The sequence below is a fragment of the Geotrypetes seraphini genome, chromosome 11 (genome assembly GCF_902459505.1).
Source record: "Geotrypetes seraphini chromosome 11, aGeoSer1.1, whole genome shotgun sequence".
Taxonomy (NCBI): Eukaryota; Metazoa; Chordata; class Amphibia; order Gymnophiona; family Dermophiidae; genus Geotrypetes; species Geotrypetes seraphini.
The window spans coordinates 99,841,250-99,866,549 of NC_047094.1; the positions used below are offsets into that span (position 1 = coordinate 99,841,250).

At 41.5% G+C, this 25,300-nt stretch overlaps 2 protein-coding genes across 7 annotated transcripts in view; one reads left to right on the forward strand and one right to left on the reverse strand.

The window, feature by feature from the left end:
• LOC117369215 (piezo-type mechanosensitive ion channel component 2-like) overlaps positions 1 to 20,532 on the forward strand; it is a 209,942-nt gene extending 189,410 nt beyond the window's left edge. For 5 of the 6 annotated variants that reach the window (XM_033963416.1, XM_033963420.1, XM_033963419.1 and 2 more), the window contains 9 exons: positions 4,694 to 4,852; positions 8,567 to 8,714; positions 8,963 to 9,151; positions 10,392 to 10,484; positions 15,820 to 15,989; positions 16,457 to 16,573; positions 18,001 to 18,080; positions 18,755 to 18,983; positions 19,298 to 20,532. In XM_033963416.1, coding sequence (XP_033819307.1) covers positions 4,694 to 4,852; positions 8,567 to 8,714; positions 8,963 to 9,151; positions 10,392 to 10,484; positions 15,820 to 15,989; positions 16,457 to 16,573; positions 18,001 to 18,080; positions 18,755 to 18,983; positions 19,298 to 19,553 — 1,441 coding nt within the window. In that variant the 3' untranslated portion in view covers positions 19,554 to 20,532. Of the gene's footprint in view, positions 1 to 3,286; positions 3,403 to 4,693; positions 4,853 to 8,566; positions 8,715 to 8,962; positions 9,152 to 10,391; positions 10,485 to 15,819; positions 15,990 to 16,456; positions 16,574 to 18,000; positions 18,081 to 18,754; positions 18,984 to 19,297 lie in introns of those variants that run through there. The other variant, XM_033963421.1, reaches the window with a different exon arrangement.
• Positions 20,533 to 20,683: 151 nt separating this feature from the next.
• The window catches only part of NPEPL1 (aminopeptidase like 1), a 55,262-nt gene continuing 50,645 nt past the window's right edge, over positions 20,684 to 25,300 (reverse strand). The window contains exons 10-12 of the mRNA XM_033963423.1: positions 24,072 to 24,248; positions 22,262 to 22,372; positions 20,684 to 21,437 (exon numbers count right to left, since the gene is read on the reverse strand). Of these exons, the coding sequence (XP_033819314.1) occupies positions 21,279 to 21,437; positions 22,262 to 22,372; positions 24,072 to 24,248 (447 nt within the window). The 3' untranslated portion in view covers positions 20,684 to 21,278. The remainder of the gene's footprint in view (positions 21,438 to 22,261; positions 22,373 to 24,071; positions 24,249 to 25,300) is intronic.

A 25,300-nucleotide genomic window follows, 5' to 3' on the forward strand; every position in this document is an offset into this window, starting at 1 on the left:
TTGTTAATGTATTGCTAGCCTGCCCTTTAAGTAAACAGTGGCCCTTCAGGCAGTTATATGAAAAAGATAAATAAAAAAATTAACACCAAAGGGACTCCTTTTACAAAAGCTTGACAAGCGTTAAATGCTAAGGAGCCATTTTCTACCTATGGGCTTTTTAGTATTTAGCATGTGCTAAGCTTTAATAAAAAGTCCTAAGGAAACCTAATTGAACACTGATAACAAAATGAAATGTTCAAAGCTCCTGTTTCAGTAGAGGAGGTTTGGAGCGCTTACAAAGGAGGCTAGTGCAGTGTTTCTCACCCTAGTCCTCGGGGCATACCCAGCCAGTCACGATTTCAGTTTTCTACAATCATAGGCATCGGAACATCTATCATAATAAAACCCTAAGCGAGCATGCGCACTTACAACTTCGTAATCCCTGCCTCTGTGATCTCTGTAGCTCTGTGGCAGTGTTCGATGCGTTCAGCTGGAGCCTGCGGCGGTTTGTGTGCGGCGGACCCTTTTCCCTTTGCTTTAGTTGCAGTGGACGCCAGCGGCAGCGGACCGGGGGGAGGGAGAGTTTGAAGCGGCGGTAGGCCAAACGGTAGGTAGCAGCAGCGGGGGCCAGTATGGGGGGGAAGGCTTCGGTGCTGGAGGGAAGTAGGCAGGCAGGCTGGCTTTAGCGCGGCAGATAGAGAGGGAGGTAGGCTGGCTAGCTTCGGGGGAGGAGGTGGGACATGGGAAGGGGCACTAAGGACATGGGAAGGATGCACTGGGGCACTAAGGACATGGGAAGGGGCACTAAGGACATGGGAAGGTGGCACTGGGGCACTAAGGACAGTGGAAGGGCACTAAACACATGGGAAGGAGGCAATGGGGCACTAAGGACATGGGAAGGGGCACTAAGGATATGGGAAGGGGCACTAAGGACATGGGAAGGGGGTACTAAGGACATAGGAAGGAAGGAGGGAGGGACAATTGTTGGGCCTGAGTGTAAGGGCACATGGGAAGGAGGCACTGGGGCACTAAGGACATGGGAAGGGGCACTAAGGACATGGGAAGGGGTACTAAGGACATAGGATGGAAGTAGGGAGGGACAATTGTTGGGCCTGAGTGTAGAAAGCAGCCAAGCAGAGAGAAAGACAGAAAGAAAGACTGACAGACAGCGGAAAAGGAGAGAGAGAGAAAGAAAGAAAGACAGATAGACACATCTACTCTAGCACCCGTTAATGTAACGGGCTTAAACAGTTGTTTTTAATATATGTCCTCTTCCATTAAAAGACAAGAACAATAGACTTAGCTTAATGTTCAGCTGTGCATTTCAATCACCAGGGGTAGTATAGATCCGACAGCTTCGCAATCTTGCTGTGTTAAGGATCTTCGCCCTTTCTGTGCCCCAGACTTCATTTATACCCCCAATTTTGTCACATATGAGGTTGCTGGGAGTGTGTTTGGATACATAGCTTACTATGCAGGTATATGTATGGCAGATGCTATCCAGAGCGAAAGCATTGATGTCGGGGCCAGATTTTTGGACAGTGGTGCAGAGTCTTGTCATTAGAAAATTAAAGACTTTTATAATGCATTATTTGTAGGTACAGCGTTCCCCCGTGAATTTGCGAATCGCGGATGCGCTCATTCACAGTCTGCTCCAACCGCCTCTTACTGTAGTAAAGTCGGGCTACATCAATCAGGAGCTGTGTGTCAAAGCAGTTCCTGATTGGTGTAGCCCGACTTTACTACAGTTGGAGCAGACTGCGAGAGATTTTCTTCACCCGCCAGCGCTCCAGCTGCACTCTCCTGCCTCTCCAGCTGCCCTCTCCTGCCTCCCCTGCCTTTTGACAGGCTCAAAACCGCATTTGCAGTTTTTTGAAATTCACGGGGGTTCCTGGAATGGAACCCCCACAAATTTCGGGGGAGTACTGTATATTTTTTTTATAATTCTTTATTGATTTTCCATACTTCAAAAGTGCAATACATGAATGTATAACACATAAAACATCAATTTAAGCACATCCACTTACAATTATATATATAACGACTCATTTCCCCCTCCACTCAATGATTATACAATAAAACATAGCGACATTTATTTGCCCAGTAATCTTACCCTCTTTATATTAATAATATCTTCCCACCCTTCCTCCCACCCTAAGTGTAAATGATCATTTCTTCAGGTGTGAAACATTGGCCATCGTCAGCGGGTTAAGGGTTTTTCTGGCTGATGATCGAAGCATGGGAGGAGCCAAGATTTAGTTCTAGCCCCCACTCATAGCCCTGATGTTTTTTTGCACCTTATGGCTTCCGAGGCCTTTTCCCTTATCCAGCTTTTGTCTGTAATTTCCATGAGAAAGTGGAGTTTCTGGCAAGTTAACACAGCCTAACTAGTGGTATTTGTCTACCCCAGTTCCTCGATTGTTGAAGGTAGTTTACAATACTAACACATTAGAAATGAGGGTTACGTTTTCAGTCATTAGAAAATGTTCCCTTTGTCCCAGTGGGCTCACAATCTAATTATAGTATCTATGCAAGAAGTATTTAAATACATGCTAGAAAAATATGAAGAGAAGAAAGAGGGGCACTGTGAATGCTATAAGCCAGTGATCTCAAACTCTTGGCCTGGGTATTATTTTGAGGCCCTCGGTATGTTTATCATAATCTCAAAATTAAAATAAGTTCTTGATTATATGTGTCTTTAGCTATAAATTACAATATTATTATTAAGACTTAGCCAAAAGAAAGATTTATAAACTATAAAGAGTTTTACCTCATGCAAAATTGTCATTTCTTTAATAAGACATTAACTTTTTTTTTTTTTTTCTGAGGCCCTCCGAGTACCTGCAAATCCAAAATGTGGCCCTGCAAAAGGTTTGAGTTTGAGACCACTGCTATAGGCGTATAAAAAGGCAACATAAGACTATACAGACATACGCAGACTATGGCGAGTAATCGCCTAGGGGTCCATAGTGTTGATGGAACAGGGTTGATTTCAATTGTTTCCGGAAGGAAAAGTAGGGGATTTCTTCAATGAATCCTTGAAGTATGGAGTTTGCTTTCCTATGTATATAACTTGGTTCATTTCATTGCATTTTATCATAAGTGATAATTTTATACTATGCATATTTTTGGGATGCTCTTTCCTTTTCCTGTCCATAAAGGGTTGTCATTGCTGTGCGATATTGAGTTACTAGTAATTAGTTGCGGTAATTATTTTCCTGCAGTAATCAATAAAATAGCTAATTACTTTTGAAATTATCCTGTAACTGTAATCAAGTCTTGGTATTTTTATTGAATGTTTTTGCAGAGAAAGAAAAACCATACCAAAAAACACATACAATAACGTGAACAATATACAATTAGAAGCTGTAATTATTTTTGAAGAGTAACTAGTACAACATGACATGACATGACATGGCAGAGGATGTGGTTGGCATGAGTTGATTAAACCTCCTTGAAATAAGCATGAAGAGATGAAGTAATGTGATATTTACATTCGGGTTATGTATAAGATGGATATTTTACCCCTTCACGTCCATTACCATATGTGGTTTTGGATATGATATCATAAAGGAAAAGCAATTACAGTAGGTAATCTAAGCAGGTAAACAATAATTAATTACTTTCCTAAATGAGTAGTTTAATTAGGTAATTACTTTAAACTGAGAATTAAAGTGGCTTGCAGATTAATCTGTGGGCTTATAATGCTGGATGAGCCAGCGAAGATTGTGTTGGGGGGAAAGGGTTAATTAAATATTAGCAGGTAGGTAGGAGAATGGGTAGTGGGTTGTTTAGCAAATTAGGTAAGGGGAGGGGTAGAAGTAAGAGGTGTAGGGATAGGTTAGGTGAGAGCGAGTGAGGATTGGCTGGGAATGGGGCTCTGGGATTGGAGGAGTTTTCTGAGGAGAATTAAGAGTTTGGAGGGAGTGTGGGAAGGTTAGGGTTGGTGAGGAAAATTGTCCTGCCTTTCCCTTCTCTATTTTGGGGGTTCTCTCTTTGGAGGGTTTTTGTTTTGGGGGGTGAGGTGGGGGGTAGGGTTGGTCGCAGTTTTGTTGCGGAAAAAATTCTATGTTGGGGAAACAATTTTGGATCAGTGTGACTATGCAACAGATTTGGTGACTGCTCATGTGCGATACCGCCATGGGTGGTGGCTGGACTCTACGGCACCGCATGTCTTGCTGTAAGGGAATTGGGGAATGGGGGAGAATTTTGGAAGACGAGCTAGTTCGACACCGAATAGCTCCAGAATTTTGAGAATAAGCTACACTGTTTTTGAAAATGTTGATAAGTTGATTTTATTAAGGTTTGTTCTTAATGACAATAAAGCTGCGGCCCATTTTTTGCCACTATATCTGAGTTGGTGTATTTTATTGTGAACAATCTGAGCGTGGTGCAAATTCCAGTGCTACTAATATCTAACACATGACTCCACCCAAAGTTCTTCCCCCATTGGTTTTAATTCTCCTATTTCCTAAATTTTACAATTTTCAACTGCTAAAATTACATAAACATCTTATATATATATGAGAGTTTATTAGTTGCTTGTCATATATTCATACCCTTAAGCTGTAAAATAAATGCTTCCATCAGATTTAAAGTTGGATTTTCTCTTACTGCCCAGTCTCAGTCTTGGCCTTTGGCTCCAACAAGATCCATCTTCAACAGTCTAATTGATGGATTATGCTGACAAAGTGTAATTTCTGTTTCTTTGCAGAAGATTTAACACCAACAAAGTCGCTCAACTCTGGTACTTCGTGAAGTGCCTTTACTTTGGGCTCTCAGCATATCAGATCAAGTGTGGCTACCCAAACCGTGTATTGGGCAACTTCTTGACAAAGAGTTACAACTGCATGAACCTGTTTTTGTTTCAAGGGTAAATCTACCTGTGCTTTTTTTTAAATCTTTATTCATTTTCAAAAGCCAACAGTAAGTGCAACAGATAAGCAAACAAATAATACAATAATCAGCACTCAATACAATCAAATGATATAATAAATATATATCAACCCCCTCCCATACCCTCCCACCCACCCCTCCTAGGCGTGCATAACAGAAATCAAAGGGGAATACGTATGATCAATTCTTACAAAATTTTGTTAATGGATCCCAAACCTCCTTGAATTTATTATAGTGTACCAATTGTATCGAATTCATACGTTCAAATTTATAACTTTGACATAGGGTTTCCACCAAAAATTGTAATTTAACCTGTCCCAATTTTTCCAGTTTTTCATGATCAGCTGCATAGCAACTCCTGTCATGATGAGAAGTAATCTATTCTAATTTGCATTAATTGGACTTTTGGGCATTAATAAAGTTCCAAACAACACAACATTATACACCACTGATAATGGAACTTCTAGGATCATAGTAATTTGACCCCATATAGATCTCCAAAATTTAAGTATCAAGGGGCAATAGAGCAATAGATGATCCAACGTCCCTATATCGAGATGACATTGCCAGCATCTGTTTGACTTAGAACTATCTAACTGTGCTTTCTTTTATTTATTCAGATAACTTGGATTTTTAGGTAATATATAGAAAACTGTGGACCCTTCTACTCTGCTGTTTTGTGTTTTCTTGCTTGCAATGTAACTGTTCGAAAAATCATACAAAGAAGTCTGACTTGAAAACAGTTGTCCACAGCAGAACAGTGTTTCAGCAACAGATAAGAACATAAGAATAGCCATCCTGGGTCAGACTGATGGCCTATCTAGCCTAGGGGCACATTTAAGTCAAATTACCTGGCAGAATCCCAAAGAGTAGCAAGATTTCATGCTACCAGCCCCAGGGATAAATATTGGCTTTTTCCATGTCTAGCCTAATAGCAAATTATGGACTTTTCCTCCAAGAAGTTGTCCAAACCCATTTTAAACCCAGATACACCAATTGCTGATATCACATCTTATGGCAATGAGTTCCAGAGTTTGACTATTCATTGGGTGAAAAAAATATTTTCTCCTATTTGTTTTAAAAGTTACTACATACTTCATGGAGTGATCCCTAATGTTTATACCTTATGAAAGAGTAAACAGTCGATTCCTGTTTACCTGTTCTGCTCCATTCAGGCTTTTCTAGACCTCTATCATATCTCACCTTAGCTACCTCTCCTCAAAGCTGAAGATTCCTAACCTCTGAAGCTTTTCCTCATATGAGATTTCCATCCCCTTAATCATTTTGTTGCCCTTCTTTGAACTTTTTCTAATTCCACTAAAGATGAAGATGTTATAATGCCATTGTATTGCTCTATGGTATGGTCACACATCGAATACTTTGTGCAGTTCTGTTCACTGTATCTCAAAAAAAATATAGCGGAATTAGAAAAGGTAGAGAGAAGGGCAACGAAAATGATAAAAGGGATGGGACTATTTCCCTATGAGGAAAGACTAAAGCAGCTAGGGCTCTTCAGTTTGGAAAAGAGATGGCTCAGGGGTGATATGATAGAGATTTATAAAATACTAAGTGGAGTGGAAAGGGTAGATGTGAATCGCTTGGTTACTCTTTCCAAAAATATTAGGACTAGGTGGCATGCAATGAAGCTACTAAGTAGTAGATTTAAAACAAACCAGAGAAAATATTTCTTCACATAACATGTAATTAAATTCTGGAATTTGTTGCCAGAGAATGTGGTGAAATTAGTTAGCTTAGCAGGGTTTAAAAAAGGTTTGGATGACTCGGTTGACTTGTTTGGGTACTCCCAGGTTAGCTACTATGTTTCTACCTTGCCCACCTCGGCGGTTACGGCGGCTATTTCTTATCGCTTGGGCTTGAGTTTAGCATTGTGGGACCCTGTGGCCCCTAAGTTGAGCTACCATACCTCTGCTCTTCTGTCTCTCTGTCCTGATACCCAGGCTCATCGATTGGCTCGGGCCTGGAGCCGAGATTTACACCTTGATCTTGAGCCGGCGGTATTTTCCCATGGCTTTGAATGTATTGCGACTGTTTCTTGGAGTATGATACATAGGGAACAGGAGTATAAGTTTCTGCATAGAGCGTTCGTTTCCCCATTGCGAGCTTTTCGAGCGGGCTTTGCTGCCGGAGACACCTGCCCCAAATGTAATTGTGTTGGAGCCACGTTGGGGCATATGTTCTGGGCTTGTCCTCGCATTCAGCTGTTCTGGTCCCGGGTGTGGAATTATCTTAACTCTTTCCTTTTGTCCTTGCCGGCGTGCTCTCCGTTACTTGCCCTTTTTTATGTGGATGGTGGTCTGGGAGCCATGCCGGGTGGACACCATCTCTTCGTGCACAAGGCTTTCTTAATGGCTAAGAGGGCGATCTTGGTGTGTTGGCGGGAGTCTGCTATTCCATCCGTGACCCAATGGCAACGGTATTTGTTTGAGATGGCTTTGTTGGAGCGTAGAGCAGTATCGGGCAGGGTACCCCGCGTAGCTGGGACCGTTTCCAGGAGATTTGGGAGGCCTACTGGACACCGCACCGTTCGCGTAGTCTCTTTCTCAACTCGTAGGCTGGGATGTACAGCCTCTTCTCTTCCTTTCTTTCTTTTCTCTCTTTTCCATTATCTGTTTCCTGTTTCTGTTTTCTTTTCCATTTTTCTTTTGTTCTCTTTTGTCCTCTTTGCTCTCTTCTTTTTCTTTTCTTTTTCTTGTCTCCTCTCTTATGGTGTTGATAGTGTACACACTCACTTTTGAGCTCTGAGTTTTGTACTTTGAGTAGTTGGCTTGCTTCTCTTTTTCTCTATTTCCTATCTTTTCTCATTGTGCTATCCACTCAGGGATTGGGGTGGGGGTTGGGGGGGTTGGGAGGGTATGCTGGGTTTATACGGGGAAAAACATTGTGTGAGCAATTGGTTCTGTTCCGCATGGGGCCTGTTTCGCATTTCTTGGTGTTTTCTATGTTCTCTTGGACTGCTGATGTACTCTGCATTTCTGTGATCCTGTTGATTGCATATTTTGTTCTGTATTTCCTTTTGCTCAATAAAGAGATTAAAAAAAAATAAAAATAAAAGGTTTGCATAATTCCTTAAAAGAGAAGTCCATAGGCCATTATTGAGATTTCTTGGGGAAATCTACTACTTATTCCTAGGATCTGGTTTGGTCACTGTTGGAAACAGGATACTGGACTTGATGAACCTTTGCTCTGTCACAGTATGGCAATTCTTATGTTCTTATGAGATGTGGTGACCAGAATTTCACACAGTGAGGTTGCACCAAGTGATACAGAGGCATTATAATATTTCTTGTCTTAGTTTCTATCCTTTTCCTAATAAATCTTAGCATTCCAGTTGTTTTTTTGACTGCCATCACACATTGTCTATATAGTCTCTAATTTATTCTCAATTTATTTATTCTTGAATTTATTCTTGGTAAGCCTTTGAGGCCCCAGTGTGTCGGCAGGAGAAAGAATAAAACCTGGTATTGTTTATACTCAAAACTGGGCATGACGTTCCTTGTCAAAATGAAAAGCCTTGTAAAACCAGAAATTGCTCAGTACACAAAAAATCTACAGCCTCTTGGAGGAGAATAATTCACATTACATGCACAAACAAATGAATGTTCTGAAAGGATTCTACCCAATTTGATACTTTTGAAAGTGGAAACATGGTTTTCTCTGCTTGCACTTACAGGTTCAGATTCGTCCCGTTCTTAACCGAGCTAAGAGCTGTGATGGACTGGGTATGGACTGACACCACCCTGAGTCTGTCCAGCTGGATCTGTGTGGAGGACATTTATGCTAATATTTTTATCATGAAGTGCTTGAGGGAATCGGAAAAGGTGAGGGATTCCAGTATCGCAGCACAGCTTTGATATAATTACTTAGGACTGCAGATACAGGATAAAAATGAGTAAGGTTTTTGAAAATATTTCCCCTAGATGTCAAGCTTTGTAGAATTTCATGTTTCTTTTTAAATAACTGAATTTTGCGTATAAATGGACAGAAGGCTGGGTTGGGGTTTGGTGCTATTTCTCACAAGTTTCAAACTCATGATAATAATTTGTGCCAACAATTATTAATATTGCAGAAATATCCGGAACCTGCAGGACAGAAGAAAAAGACAATTGTGAAGTATGGAAGAGGTGGTGTCATCATTTTTGCGCTGATCTGCATTGTGTGGTTTCCACTTCTTTTTATGTCATTGGTTAAATCAGTGGCAGGAATAACCAACCAGCCTTTAGATGTCTCTGTTAAAATCAGCATCAGTGGTTATGAGGTAATTATTTTGGGGACAGCTCAGGTTTGCTCTGCTAAATTTCTTTAGCAGTAATGGTTGCTGTTGTTTATGAATGAGGAAGGCGGGAGCCATCGATGATCAACATGTTAGAATCCTTAACCCATTGCATTTCTGTTTATAGAGAGTGATTTGTGTAGATCAGTGGTTCCCAACCCTGTCCTGGAGGACCATCAGGCCAGTCGGGTTTTCAAGGTAGCCCTAATGAATATGCATGGAGCAAGTTTGCATGCCTGGCACCTCCATTATATGCAGATCTCTCTCATGCATATTCATTAGGGCTATCCTGAAAACCCGACTGGCCTGGTGGTCCTCCAGGACAGGGTTGGAAACCACTGGTGTAGATGCTTCTAATCAGCACCGGATTTTCCTATAGGCTAACTAGGCTTCAGCCTAGGGCCTCAAGATCAAGAGGGGCCTACATTCAAATTGTTAGCAAAATTAAAATTACACTATTCTAAAAACAGTGAACACTAAAACACTGAACTGAAAATAAGGAGAAATTCTACGCTTCGGGATTGGAACCGGCGCCGACTCGGCTTCTCCCTTTCTTTTTCTCGCCCTGGGAGGAGGATCGGGGAGGGAAAGACGTCAGTCTGGAAACAGCTGGGCAAAGCCCAGCCCCACGGGGAGAGAGGCAAAACGTGGATCTGTCAGGACAGGGTGGCCCAGACTGGCATGGGGGGGGGATCAGTGGAAGGGGGATGGGAGGCAGGAAGGCTGGCATCGGAGGGGAGGTGGGGGGGGTTTAATGGAAGGCAGGCAGGCAGGATGGCATGAGGGGGGTATTCAATGGAAGGGGGATGGGAGGCAGGCGGGCATCAGAGGGGGGATGAGGTGAGGAAGGACGCACTGAGGGCACTATGGACATAGGAAGGGGCAATGTTGTGTGTTATGTTTGATTAGTTATTGTTACAAGTATTATATATGGTGCTGAGAATAAATGTCCAAATAAGTGTTCTCGACTTTTTTTCATTTATTATCCATGTCACATTTTTTTATAAAGGTTAGTACCAATAACAACATGTTTCATTTAACATATTGATATATATCACAGTAATGATGTATTTTATTATCTCTCATGTAATTTACAAACTTAAAAATGGGAGGTGAAAGGGCCTCATAAGTGGAATAGCCTAGGGCCTCTTTTCATCTAAATCCGGCCCTGCTTCTAATATTTTTCCAGAACTGTCACTACTTTTCTCTCCTGTTTCCCTTGCAGCCTTTGTTCACTATGAGTGCCCAACAACAGAATCTTATTCCCTTTTCTCAAGCAGTCTACGATGATATGACTTATCGCTATGCACTTCACCCAGTAAGTTCAGCTGAAATATTGGCTTCCTAATAATCTTTGGAGGATATCTAATGTGGATTTTTGGTGAAGGGATAATTGTGCACGAGACACCAGCGTGCCAACAATCCAGTGCTGACAATTCAGCGCAAGACAGAAGCGCGCTGCCGAAAGCCGCCGAAAAGCTTATTTTTTAAGAGCTCAGACGGGGGGGGGGGGGGCATAATGTTTGCACTGCCGTTGGAGGGGGTGTGGGGGGTGCAACCTCCCACATTATAGACAAAACAGAACTTTTCCTGCAAAAAATCAGAAACTGTTCCGTTTTCTCTATAATGTGGGGAGTTGCACCCCCCGCACCCCCACACTCCCCCAACGGCAGTGTGAACACTATACATTAAAGTGGGGGGGGGGTTGCCCCCACACACCCCTGTCGGAGCTCTTGAAAAATAAGTTTTTCAGCGGCGCGCTTCTGTCATGCACTGAATTGTCAGTGCTGGATTGTCGGCGCCCTGGTGTCTTGCGCGCCATTGACTATGAACCGGATTTTTAGTGGCAAGTACAAAATCCAAAACTAACCAATAAGACCAAAAGGATAAGCTTACAAACAATAACATAGATCATAAATGTTTAATGCAAGAACAGGCAAAACCTTTTAAACTCTTAACCCTGTCTTTGTGTCTTTGGGAGAACTGGGCTTCAAGCTTATTTTGCTACAAGGTGTGCTGGTAAGATGAAATCAAAGGCAATATCTAATCATTGAACCAGTAGAAGTCACATTACCTCCAAAGGGACAAAAATCACAAACATTTAGGCATGGAAATATTTGCACAGAGGGTCATCTTCAAAAAAAAAAGTCTAAGTCCGGCTGAACGTCCAAAGTTGGAGATACAAAAATGGCCAACTGCTAGACGCCAAAATATAATTTTATTTATTTATTTATTTTAATTGTCTACTTCGATGCCTTGGCCACCGGGACATCTAACTTTATACCCCATTTTCGATCAGAAAAACATCCAGGTTGAAAATGTCCTAATTCTGACTATTTGGACGTGGGTAGGGCCAGCATAGTAATGGATTGGCCAGATAGACATCCTGACAGAGCAATGGGACACCTTAGAGATCACTGCTGTGAACTTCACATAAAGGGTGTTAGCAGTATATCTAACCCCCTTATAATTTAGGTTGAGCCCCCCCCAAACCTACTATACCCTCCTGTGTACCACCCCGACAGCACTTTTGGCTGCAGATGGTACCTATATGGCAGTATAGTAGGGTTTGGGTGGGCTCATACGTTCTACCATAAATGTAGTGGTTAGAGTGGCTTATGGGCCTGGAACCTCCTCTCTATGGTTCACTAGTCCACCTACCAGGCTACTTAAGACACCTGTGGGCAGCTCTACTAGGCTTCCCCATAGCAGATGCTGCTGTTTTTAGAGACAGGTATGTATCTTTTTTGTTCTCATTTTTGTGTGGTGGAAAGAGGTCAGCGAGCACTGAGGAGTGTGAGGGTATCTGGGCACCTTTGTGGCACTTGGACCCTTCTAAAACAGGTCTAGTTCCAAACGTATAAGTTCCAACCAGGATGTCTTGCAAAATGTTTATCACTGCAAGACATCCATGTCTAACCTGCCCTAGAGACCACCCAAAGCCCGCCCATAACATGCCTCTACCATGTCCATCATGTGCTCTGGACATACAGAGGGTGGAACACCTCACTAGATGTACAGAAAGATAGTTTTGATTATCGGCACTTGGATGTCCTGGTGATTAGGAGATCCAAGCACCAATTTAGGATGCTTTTTGGACATCTATGTTTTTTGATTATGAGCTTGACAGTATACTTTTCTAAAAGCTTACCATGATATATACCACTTAATCTAGAGCACCTCCAGCTGTCCTGTTGATTTTGCAACCAAGAAATTTAACGTTGCCCTCAAGACATGGCTATTCACGCAAGCCTTCTCACCCACCTAACATAGAAATATGGATCACTACTGCAGCAAGGCTAACCGTACACAGCCATTATCCTCCTAATACTTGTCTCTTACTCTGATCTAATCGTTGGTCGAGTTAATATCCTCCTTTCCTAAATTCATAGTGGCATCCTTTTTCCTATGTGTTGATTCCCTTATTAGAATGTCCTCCAAATTTTCTGTCTTTCACTTCACTTTAGATCAGGGGTGTCAAATGTCAGTCCTTGAGGGCCGCAATCCAGTCGGGTTTTCAGGATTTCCCCAATGAATATGCATGAGATCTATTAGCATTCAGTGAAAGCAGAGCATACAAATAAATCTCATGCATATTCATTAGGGAAATCCTGAAAACCCGACTGGATTGTGGCCCTCGAGGACCGACATTTGACACCCCCGGTTTAGATGCTGAGCGAGTGATACTCTACTTTCCTATCTACGTATTGACGTTCTTTTCCTACTTTATCAAAAGTTTTTAGATTGTAAGAAGCTTAGACCTATTGGGTACAGAAATTGCAGTATAGCAAATGCAAATAAATAAATACATTTGCATACATTGGTCTCGCATATATTCATAAGCATATATCAGGGATCTCAAAGTCCCTCTTTGGGGGCCGCAAACCAGTTGGGTTTTCAGGATTTCCCCAATGAATATGCATTGAAAGCAGTGCATGCACATAGATCTCCTGCATATTCATTGGGGAAATCCTGAAAACCCGACTGGATTGCGGCCCTCAAGGAGGGACTTTGAGAGCTCTGGCATATATGCATTGTATTGGGACAGAATAGGGGTTCATTTTCAAAAAAGATAGATGTCCCAAAAACAGCATAAACCAACACTTGGATGTTTTACTAGTCAAAACGTAAAAGTGGGCATTCTCAAAACAGACTTTCTAGATGTCTTTCTGGTCATTTTTCTCTCCAATGCGTCTAAATCTTAAGGGGGTGTGCTAGAGGCATGTTTTGGGTGGGCTTAGGACTTGGACATTCTGCAGGGATCATCAAACTTTTTAACAAAATGACCGGGGCACCATTTAGATGTTTGGGGCTAGACCTGTATTAAAAATGAATAAGGATCAAAAAGGTGCCCAAACTGACAAGATGACCACTGGAGGGATTAAGGAATGACCCCCCCCCCTACTCCCCCAGTGGTTACCAACCCCCTCCCACTACCCAAATATGTGAACCCCCCCACCAGTATTTTCAGCCTTTCTTACAGATTTACATGGCTCGTATACATCTGCAGAGAGGCAGTGAATACCACATTAAAAGACCCAGGTCAGATGTCACTATATCTTGCTTATATTGTATGATGAGCCCTCAAAAACCTACTGTACCTACATAAAGATTACACCTGAAGGCATAAGGGCTATTGTTGTGGTGTACAGGTGGGTACAGTAAATTTTGGGTGTGTAATCAGGTGACAAAAAGCTCCCTTCAGGCTCTGCCATATACATCATTTATCACTCCTAATAAGCTACATTATATAATATAATATCATTCAAATAATCTATTAAGTTCAAATTTCCTTTTTTCTTTTTTCCTCCTTCCCTTTTTTTTCCCCTTTTATTCCCCCTTTTTTCCTCCATTCCCTTTTCTTCTTCCTCCCTCACTCCCCTCCCTCCTTTTCCCCTCTATTTTCTCTTCCTTTCCCTTTCCCCCTCTCCCACCTACCCTTAATTATAAAACACCTATAAATTCAGAAATGTAACTCCCTCCCTCTCCATTATTCTCCCCCATTTCCTTTCTGTTTACCAACTCTCTTCCTCTTTCCATTGTAGTCCCCTTCTTGTTTTAATTCCTGTAAACTGTGTCGAGCTCCACTCCTGTGGAGATGACGCGGTATATAAACTTAAGGTTTAGTTTAGTTTAGTTTTGGAGGGCTCACCATACACATATCACTATAACCTGCTTATATTGTATCTGGGACTTTTTATGTGACATTCACTATAGTATCTCTTAAGAGTGCCCCTCTGCTGTGACCAGTTTGCTAAGAATGCTGGCTGCTTGAACGTCTGAAAAGCTTGTTTTTGTGTGTTTTTCATGTGGATGTCTTTATATTTGAGAATGGCCAAAAAAGATAGACATTTTAAGAGGCAAAACCTCTACATAAGTCATTAAAAAAAATAAATAAAAAATAAGACGTCTTGCAGTTTTGAAAATGAACATTTTCTGTACTGGATGTCTGGACATCTTTCTCAAAATGTCCAAACTCAGACGTAGACATCCTATTGAAAATGCCCCTCTGAAGGTCTATCAAGCCAGTTTCCAACCATGGCCACCAATCTTGGGAAGCCCTAGCTCAGGGGTAGGCAATTCTGGTCCTCGAGAGCCGGAGCCAGGTCAGGTTTTCAGGATATCCACAATAAATATGCATGAGATAGATTTGCATCTCAAGGAGGCAATGCATGCAAATCCATCTCATACATATTCATTGTGGAGATCCTGAAAACCTGACCTGGCTCCGGCTCTCAAGGACCGGAATTGCCTACCCCTGCCCTAGCTTAATCTTGACACACTTAGAAGGCAATCATAAAAGATAACGTGTAGCTACCTCTTTACTAGTACTACCATGTTTCCATGAAAATAAGACCTAGCATGATTTTCAGTGTAGGTCTTAATATAAGCCCTACCCCAAAAATAAGCCCTAGTCCCTGAATTCACCAGCAGCAGCATTCCCCGCCGTGCAGCCGAACCCCCGCTGACCCTCCCATCTTTCTATCTCTCCCTCCCGTCCAAACCCCACTGACCTTCTGATCGTGAGACCTACAAAGAGCAGCGTCAGCAGCACTCTAAACAGACTGCTTCGCGGCCTTCTCCCACCGGGGCATTCCTTCTGCCACATCACTGATGATGTCATCAGCAACATGGCACACAGAAAGCCCCAGCAGGAGGCCACGAAGCAGCCTGTTTAGATGCTGCCGATGCTGCTCTTTGGAGGGAGGTATGTAGGTCTCATGGTCGGTGGGGTTTGGATGGGTCAGTGGGGGTACAGCTGTGTTGTGGCAGCAGTGGGGGGGACGGGGACTGCTCAAGGGTTCTGCTGCAGCTGCACGGAAGAGATGGATACAAGCTGGGCAAGGGTTCTGTTGCACAAGGGATGGGAGGGATAGAAAGATGCTGAAGGAAAGCACAATGGGATGGGTGAGGGGAGGAAAGAGGCTGCACATGTGGAGGAAAGAAAGGAAAGAGGAAGAATTGCGGTGGAGGAAAGGGAGAGATGATCATTGTATATGAAAAAATAAGACCTACCCCGAAACTAAGACCTAGTGCCTTTTTTGGGCCCAAAATTAATATAAGACAGTATCATATTTTGGGGGAAATACGGTATATAACCTTGCTTGTGATGTCTGTTCCTAAGTAAAGCAAAGTATTCCTTGTCTCCCCAGTCTGCCATGCAGTTTATAGTCAACTACATGCCAGAGGACATTATCATTTCAAAAATCAAGAGCAACGCCAGTTTGCTGTGGAGTATCAGTCCAGCTAGTCGGGAGGCTATGATAAAAGAACTCTCCAATACCAGTCAAATATATTTTGACATTTACTGGAATATCCTCAGGTAATAACCCTCCACCACCTCTAGTAGCAGAATTTTATATTTTTCTCTGACACAGTTACTAACTTGGTTCATTTTGTTTGAGCAATTAAAAGTATGAGCACAGACTTGATAGAATTTATTTTGTAAGACATCAAATAAGATTATAGAAAAGGTATAACCAACTTGTTGCATTGCTCTGCGGTTTGTATTGATTGATTTTGACTGTACTTTGCCTTGGGCATTTTTAATTAGAACCCCCCCCCCCAAAAAAAAAAAATGACCCAACCCCAACAAAAACCCCACAACAAAAAACAAATTTGATTGCTTTACATCCTGCCCTGGGACATTTCTAAATTCAAACAGATACAGCTCTGGCACAAAGCTGGCTTTGTACCGACTGCTCTTGTTGCTGAGAAGATATTGCAGAAACAAACCTCTAACCATGGACTTTTTCTTGATTGCAAATCATTTCATCCAATTTATTTCAGAAATGCATCTCTAATAAAGAACGTTGAAGCCTCTGGAAAATACACAGTGTGCTATGAAGATACAGAGTTAAGAGACCAGATTGTTCAGATGCTTAAAGGACAAAGAAATACACCAATGTAGGTTACAGCTTTAATCTTGATCAGAATCACAGTACGGCATGGTTATCCCTAGGTGAACATATATTTAACTTTATTCCATTTGCCTGCTTGGAATGACAGAGATCTATCAAGGAATTTCTTGTAGATGCAGCCCTTTAAGGACGGAAAGGCAAACAGGTAGGGCATTACGTGTGCAGGAGGGGCCTGAGAATTCAAAATGATCTGACAGGTAGATAGGGGATGAGCCTGTTAAGGTTTTGAAGCAGAGGCAAGCAAATTTGAAGATGATCCTTGCCTCCATTGGCAGCCAGTGCAGTTTTCTGTAATAAGGGCTTACATGATCTGATTTTTTTTAAGATCGTAGATGAGGCGAACGGCAGCGTTCTGTATGATTCTCAAGCGTTTGATGGTTTTCTTAAAGGATCCCAGGTATATAATGTTGCAGTAATCTAAGATGCTTAAGATTAGTGATTGGACCAGCAGTCGAAAGGAGAGGAAGTCGAAATAGTGTTTGATGTTGCGGAGTTTCCAGAGGGTACAAAAGCATTTTTAACCTGAGCATTAGTATTGCGTACATTTCTGGTTGCCTTATCTCAAGAAAGATTTAGCGGAATTAGAAAAGTTTAAAGACAAGCAACCAACATGATAAAGGAGAGGGATCTCCTCTCGTATGAGAAAAGACTAAAGAGGACGGAGGCTCTTCAGGTCGGAAAAGAGATGACTGAGGGAGGGATATGATTGAGGTCGTCAAAATCCTTAGTGGTATAGACAGGGTAAGAGTAAATCAAATTTTCAATCTTTCAAAAAGTACAAAAAACATGAAATTACACGGAAATACTTTCAAAACAAATAGGAAATATTTTTTTTGCTCTGGAACTCATTGCCAGAGGATTTGGTTAGAGTAGCTGGGTGTAAGAAAGGTTTGGATAAGTTCCTGAAGAAAAGGTTCATAGTCTGTTATTGAGACAGCCACAGGGGAAGCCACTGCTTGACCTGTCATGGAATGTTGCTTCTATTTGGGTTTCGGCCAGGTACTGTGACCTGCTTTGGCCACTGTTGGAAACAGGAAACTGGGCTAGAAGTGACTCAATATGGCTATTCTGTTCTGTTCTCTTTGGTCCTTGTACAACTCTGGCTATTAAGAGACTGTTTTCTTACAACTATGTTCTGAGCAAGGTTTGTTTAATAAAATTTGATGTAACCTGCTTTTGTAAGACAAGGTGGTATAATATATAAAATACAAAAAGAACAAAGTCAGCCAGGAGAGAATATACACTCATACGACTAAATGGAAAGATGGGGCAGGGAAGATAGAAAAGATAAATTTAGATTACAGAGTCTAAGAGCAGCTGAATAAAGTTGAACATATTTCTCATTTTTTTGTAAACATTAATACATTTAAATGTTTAAAAACTAAACAGCTTTTGCCTCTGTTTTCCTACCAGCATGTTGCCAAACCTATTGCCAAAATATCTGAGAGCATCTAATGGGCTGGAGTCTAAAACAGCGCATCGTCTGCAAGTTCGTAAGTAACAACAGTGGTCACAACACTGGTATACATAGCCCCAGTCCAGGGGTAGGCAATTTCAGTCCTCGAGAGCCGGAACCAGGTCAGGTTTTCAGGATCTCCACAATGAATATGTATGAGATGGATTTGCAGGCACTGCCTCCTGGAAATGCAAATCTATCTCATGCATATTTATTGTGGAGATCCTGAAAACCTGACCTTGATCTGGCTCTCGAGGACCGGAATTGCCTACCCCTGCCCCAGTCCGACCCTTGGCATCTTCTGCTTCTTTGCTGTCCAGCCCACAAAACAGAAGCTAGGACTACTGATATTTTTGCAGCTGGTAGTTACAACTGCATAGGGTATTTTCTTCTTAGCTTCAAAATAAAATAAATGGTAGGAGGCAGTAACAAAACTTGCTTTTTGGGAAACACCTGTTTCAGTGAGGACTCTCTTCAGTCATTGTTTTCCCCAACAAGCCGTAGCATAACTATGCATCTGTTCCATCATTGTGATTTTTATATTACAATAGCACTGGACAAAACTTTATTACATGGGGAATACGGTGGTGAACAAGGAGAGATACTGTTCTTGCCAGTAATGCTGTAGGCATGTCACGTGAGGTAAGAACATAAATGGAAAATACAAGATTTTATTTGAATCTAATTTATTTTTGTTCTTGTATGCGATAGCTCACACTGAGAAGGAAGAGGATTTGGAAAAATATGCATTTTACAGAAACATAACAATAAAGCTGCAGAAATTGGCTGTGAATTCATCTTCCAATCTGGTAACCGAGTGGTGGATTATTCAGGAGTGGAGTCCTGGTTGTTCCAGTAAAGGCTGCAGGAAAAACATAGAACTTGTCATCTTCAATGATAAAGCCAGTCCTCAGAGCCTGGGATTCCTTGCTGGATATGGGTAAGCATTCTATGCTGAAGCACCCAAATATCCTATACTAACCTTTTGGCAAATTATGTTGCTTGGACCACCAAATGCAGGATTTACAAGTCCTTGCAGCATAAATGCATGTGATGAAATATGCTTCTTATAGACATAATGCACCCTAGTTCATTTTTGTATTTTTAGTCTTGAGAGCAGTTTTTAAGAAAACAGAACCACAAAAGGGACATGGGTGGAGATACTGAAAAGTAAATATTTAAAGGGTCGCGATAATGCCCAAGAGGCTGCCTCCTTGCCACGTCAGTTTACTTTCTCTTTTCTTGCTTCCGTAGCATTGTGGGTCTGTACATGTCTGTAGTCCTGGTGATTGGAAAATTCATTCGGGAGTTCTTCAATGGCATCGCCCGCTCCATAATGTTTGAAGAGTTACCCAATGTGGATCGTATTCTGAAACTCTGTACAGACATATTCCTAGTACGAGAGACTGGTGATCTGGACCTTGAAGAACAGCTGTTTGCCAAACTCATCTTCTTATACCGATCTCCTGAAACTATGATCAAGTGGACCAGAGAGGAACATGAAACATAAGGAAACTAGGATGCTGGGTTATTTTTTAATTTTTAAGACTGATCCAGCGAACCTCCCTTGGCTTCAGAAAACTTTCACATGCTCTTTGTAAATTCACACAACTACTCATGCTTTGAAGACAGCACAAGTGACCAGGAATGAAAAGGTTATTAAGAGTCCATATTGGCCAGTCAAAAGGGTACAGCAAAACACATCTCGCTGGTCCCGGAACAGAATCATCTGCCCATGTGAAAGGTCTCAGTCGGATCAAATTCCTTGGTCAGCAGCTTGTACTCCATTGATTTCATTTCATTATCAGTAAAACACAGTCCAAACTGACAGCAGCCGCCACAAAACCACAGGAGAAAATACAACATTGTAAACAGTGCTGTGATATTTGTGTACATATATAACCAAGTTTTCTTTTGTTTGATTTATTTTTCTGATGGTGAAAAACTAAAGAAAATCAGAAATTATGTCTGCATCGTACTTCTAAGATTAACTGAGAGTTTTCCAAGCGATCTCTAATCAAACACCTAAAAAAACTCCACCGTCTCATCAAATGCTGTATCCCGGTCATTTGTGTTCAACCTTTCTTGTGTTGTCAAACACCTGCTGGACAACATTCATGTCTGTGACACACTGAACACTAAAATTCACAGCTGAGTAAAGCATGCCTAAATATTTCATTGATTTTTTAAAAGTTTAGTGTGAATGTACCTATCCCATATCAGAAAGCTGAATGTAACACATCAGTTCCAGATTTCTCACGTGTCATACAACAAAACAAATATGTATTTGTTTAAATATATTACAACCTGTCCCAATCAGATTTAAACGCTGATGAATTTAATATTGTGAGGACATCTACAGTTTCACTTGTTTGGGTTGTTTTGTCTTGGAATTCTGAAAGCAGCAGCACCTCAGGGCACAAGAGGACAACGGATGGTTGTGGTTTTATGTCCATTCAGATTCTGGTGCTTTGTCAAGAGATCTGAACACAGAGGCATTTGTGATTTGCACTATGTAGGGATGTAAATGAGACCAACTAGTTACATAGTCGCCAACTGCCTAAAAAGGACAAGAGGGGAAGCTCCTGGAGTCTCTATACATGTATTTAAAAACATTAAAAAACTCACAATAACCATGACTGCATTTGAAAGAAATTTAATAAAAATCAGTAGAAAGAGAGACAGCGGCCCAGCTTTTTAGGTTCAATTGTGGGTTTATTAGCCCAATTTTATTCAAGATGATATTCTCTTGGAAAGTTTCAATCAGCACCAGATGCAGGCTCACCCTTCTATTAAGAACCACACCTCCTTCTACTCAATGACAACTAACAGATAAATGTCTCCTTTTACTCAGATATGTTATTTGCAGAGTCAAATCACTGCTTCCAGTAAAGGGACTGAGGACTTAAAGGCATACTAGTGTAATGACACTACAACCTACAGAAACTCTTTTCTTTAGAAAATCCAAAAGTCTAAATTATTATTCATATCTTTGATGATTAAAAAGAAATTCTTAACCTTTTTAATTCTGGGCAATTTCTGTTACTTTGTGGCTTATGGCAAAGCTAAAAATATGCCATGCAACACTGGGTGATCATGTGAACTGGTACATTTAACCAAGAGAATTGGATTACAAACAGCCAAGGAATCTGATTTTTTTAAAAGGTTTCACACCTAATTCTTGTGCGTTCAGTGCAAAGTGAGGTAAATATAGATGCTCGGCTGTGGGTAAGGGTTAGACGAGGCGACGTCGTTTACAATCATTCTCTGCATCCTCTCCCTGGAAATCCATGTCTTCCCCCAATGGGGAAACCATGTTCAGCAGTGGATCCTCTGAGGCACGTCCGAAGAGAGATAGCAGCAGTGCCACACCATAACCGGTGGCTCGTTCACCCTGGGAATGGAATGTACAGAGATGAACAACTCAATATATAACCTTCTCACTGCACCAATCAGGCTGAAAAACATGTGTAAACAGTTATAAGCCTAGGGCAGTCGAATAAGAGCATATCCCCTACCATTCTCCCCAGAAATTTTTTGCCAGCCGAATGGCATGAAGGAATAGCTGGGCGAAGGCAGAGGTGTACCACACAATATTATACATTTTCTGTGAAGTTAGCTAGGTGGCCAATAAAATCAGCCAATAGGTCCTAGGGAAAACGCCATACACATGCCAAAATTCTGCCTAAGCATAGTCTATAAATACAAGAATATCACATAGCACACAGGTATGTATAGGCAGACTCTAGAGCACAGGTGTCAAAGTCGGTCCTCGAGGGCCGGAATCCAGTCGGGTTTTCAGGATTTCCCCAATGAATATGCATGAGATCTATGTGCATGCACTGCTTTCAATGCATATTCATTGGGGAAATCCTGAAAACCCGACTGGATTACGGCCCTCGAGGAGGGACTTTGACACCCCTGCTCTAGAGTCTAGGCGGACTCATACTTAGCATGTAAGTTACAATATTCTATATCTCCGCAATTAGGTGTATACACTTACACCAGCTCTATAGTTAATGAACAGTCCTGACTCAAGTCCAACCTTCAAGAGGAAACAGTGAAAGATGCCAGCAGGCTCTTCTCAGAAGTATTACACATTTGGGCACCAGGACACAGGGTGCAGGGAGTACACAGAAGCCACCGTTCCATCAGTCTTTTGTTTACTCTCCCAGTGTTATGACAACTGATGCAAAGGCAGAAGTAGCTGATACTCACAGCGTGCACTGGTGAAGCTATATCAATGTGGACCCAAATGCCTGGCCAATCAAAACCAATGTGAGAAGCAATAAAAAGTCCAGCACAGGAACTCTGAGCGTTATCCCGGTCCTGAAAGTACATAAAGAGATTGTTCATTCACAGCAGCTGTGTCTGATTCACAGGTACCTTACAGGAGCAACTTTACTTTATCAAAGCACCAGAGTAGCCAGGGTTAAAATCCTGCTGCTCTTGTTAAATAAATTCCATTGCTCTAGATACCAGCTTAGAGTTAGATTTAGTGAAGTGTGTTATTAATGTTAGTGCACGCTAGTGTGCTTTATTAGTAAATAAGTCCCATACAACACTGTAAACTCCTTCAAGGGCAGGGCCTGCTTATTGTATCTGAATTTTAACTCATCTAGGAAAGATTAACATTATACCTAAATTCAAATCAATACAAAGTATTTGAGGGTCACTCATCTTGAACTAAGGAGGAAAGTTTGAGATAAATGCAAGAATGACCAATAAAAGTTAAAAAAAACAAGAGAAGAGAACCAACACAGTCTGCAGTTAGTGAAGCACAAACCAAAGAGAAATGCAGACAAATGTACAAGGATGCAGGCTAAATTTATTGAAACAAAATTTGTGAATGCGGTTAATGTTACCACCTTGAACCAAACAAAAGGACCCGGTAAACACGCCTTCTTCAGGGGGTCCCAGGTGGATATGGCATCAGATAGAACGGCAAACTAAAAACTTAGCCTATGCATAAAAAGCAGCAGCTTGACCAACTCCATCACAGTTTTTAGTTTGCCGTTCTATCTGATGCCATATCCACCTGGGACTCCTGAAGAAGGCGTGTTTACCGAAACACAGACCGTGTCGGGTCCTTTGGTTTGGTTCAAGGTGGTAACATTAACCGCATTCACAAATTTTGTTTCAGTAAATTTAGCCTGCATCCTTGTACATTTGTCTGCAGTTCTCTTTGCATTTCACTGCTATTCAGCACCATCATCTGGACAGCTCCCATAACAGAAAGCCACATCAAAATTAACAGCCTCTTTTCAATTTTTGGAAATTTAATAACACAAATGTTATTCGAGCAGTAACCTTCTTCCTAGAAAATAAAGGAGAAAAAGTGGTCCCTCTAAGACTATTAAAGAATCTGCCAAAGCACGTGACTTCTATTTAAGAGCCAGATTTCCTGAGCCTTTTCTCTATTCTGTTTATGGGAAAATGCTTAGGGAATCGTCTTAAAAAAGGTAGATGGTGTTAGTTACTTTCTGCTCTGGCTGAACGGTACATTTCAAGGCTTTGCAAAACTGGTCAAGAGATGCAATCAATTCATCATTACTGGGTTTAACATTTTTAAAAATTGTTTTTACTTAAGTTAGTAAGTGTGTGATAAATAGTTGTATTTAATTTCTGGAGATGACAACCTCAGTCAGGGTTTAACCAAATTACAGATTTCACTTTCTTGTTTCTCATTTATCTTTTTAATTTTGAATATCTTTCTGATGCCTGCTAACATTTTTAGGAGCATTAGATGCTCAAGTCACTATAATTGAACTGTATCTGAGATTCTGAATTACATTAGAAACATTCAACCTATTTTCTGGTTGCTTAAGCATTACAAATCTATATTTCTCTTGAATTCAGAAGCACTTTCTATATAATCTCAAAATGTCCAAATTAGTGAGAGACCTAAAATGATCTTCTTAAAGTTGGATCGACAACTCATTATTTCTTTCCCCCTGTGGACATGAAGAACGTTAGATGCAAGACATGCACATTTTCCTGAAAATGTATGACCCTAAAAGAAACGTACAGCCACGGAGTTCTTCATATCTGCTACTGCAGAAGTGAATTCACTGAAGTGCAGCTCTGGGCAATACACAAGAGGATGGACTAAGTCTCCACAGTTCCTACCAGCCTTCACACATGCCACCTCCCATTCTTCACTGTTTGTGAGGACTGCAGCGTGGTACTTCCCAGTGGCTATTCCCTGGTTAAGGAAAGAAGCAGAAGAGTGCTTACAAGTGCAGTCAGTAAATATATGCAAAGGTTTATACTGAGAATTTCTTTTGTAGCATGGCTCGTCATAAAAACAATGAGGACTAACTTCTAGGCTACTGTTGTACCTTGCTTGGGGAGGGGGAGCAGTTAGAGCAATGGACTTAGAACTAGGGTTCAAATCCTTCTAAAAGTAACTGCCACTGCCTCAGGTACCCACAGACTGTAAGCTCTCCACGGCAGGGACATATTTTATTTGAGTATAGAAGTACAGCACAGTGTTTATGAAATAGCATTCTAAACGGAGTGTTAAGGACATATGCCAATTTAATGTGGTCTCCTCTGACATGAGAAAGAACCAGATTTTATAACTGGCACCGATATCGGTGGCTGCCTTAACCCTATATTTGGCATTGTTGCACAGAAGCAACGTTGTGTCTTCTATGGCTCTTATGGGAGATCTGCATCTCCAAATGCCTGTTGCTCTCGTTCAACATCAAGTTACATAAAGCAGCCGTTTCACCATCTGCCAATTAAAGGGTTAAAACCAGCCGCCAATCACGCATCAGTGCTGATTTCAGAATCGCGCCTACAGGAAAGATAAGCACCGGAAATGTAGGACAGGGTTTTCTGGACCTATATTTCTAGCATTGATCTTTGCATGAATCATGCCTACATAGGCGCCTTAGGCCACCTAACACCACTCCCGGCGTTGGCTTTGCCTACTTTGGCGTTCGGCGGCCTAAAGCACCTATATAAGTGCGATTTTGGTGCCTTTTATTCAGGCGCTGATAGTAACATAGTAGATGATGGCAGATAAAGACCCGAATGGTCCATCCAGTCTGCCCAACTTGATTCAATTAAAAAAATTTTTTTTTTTTTCTTCTTAGCTATTCTGGGCAAGAATCCAAAGCTTTACCCGGTACTGTGCTTGGGTTCCAACTGCCGAAATCTCTGTTAAGACTTACTCCAGCCCATCTACACTCTCCCAGCCATTGAAGCCCTCCCCTGCCCATCCTCCACCAAAAGGCCATACACAGACAC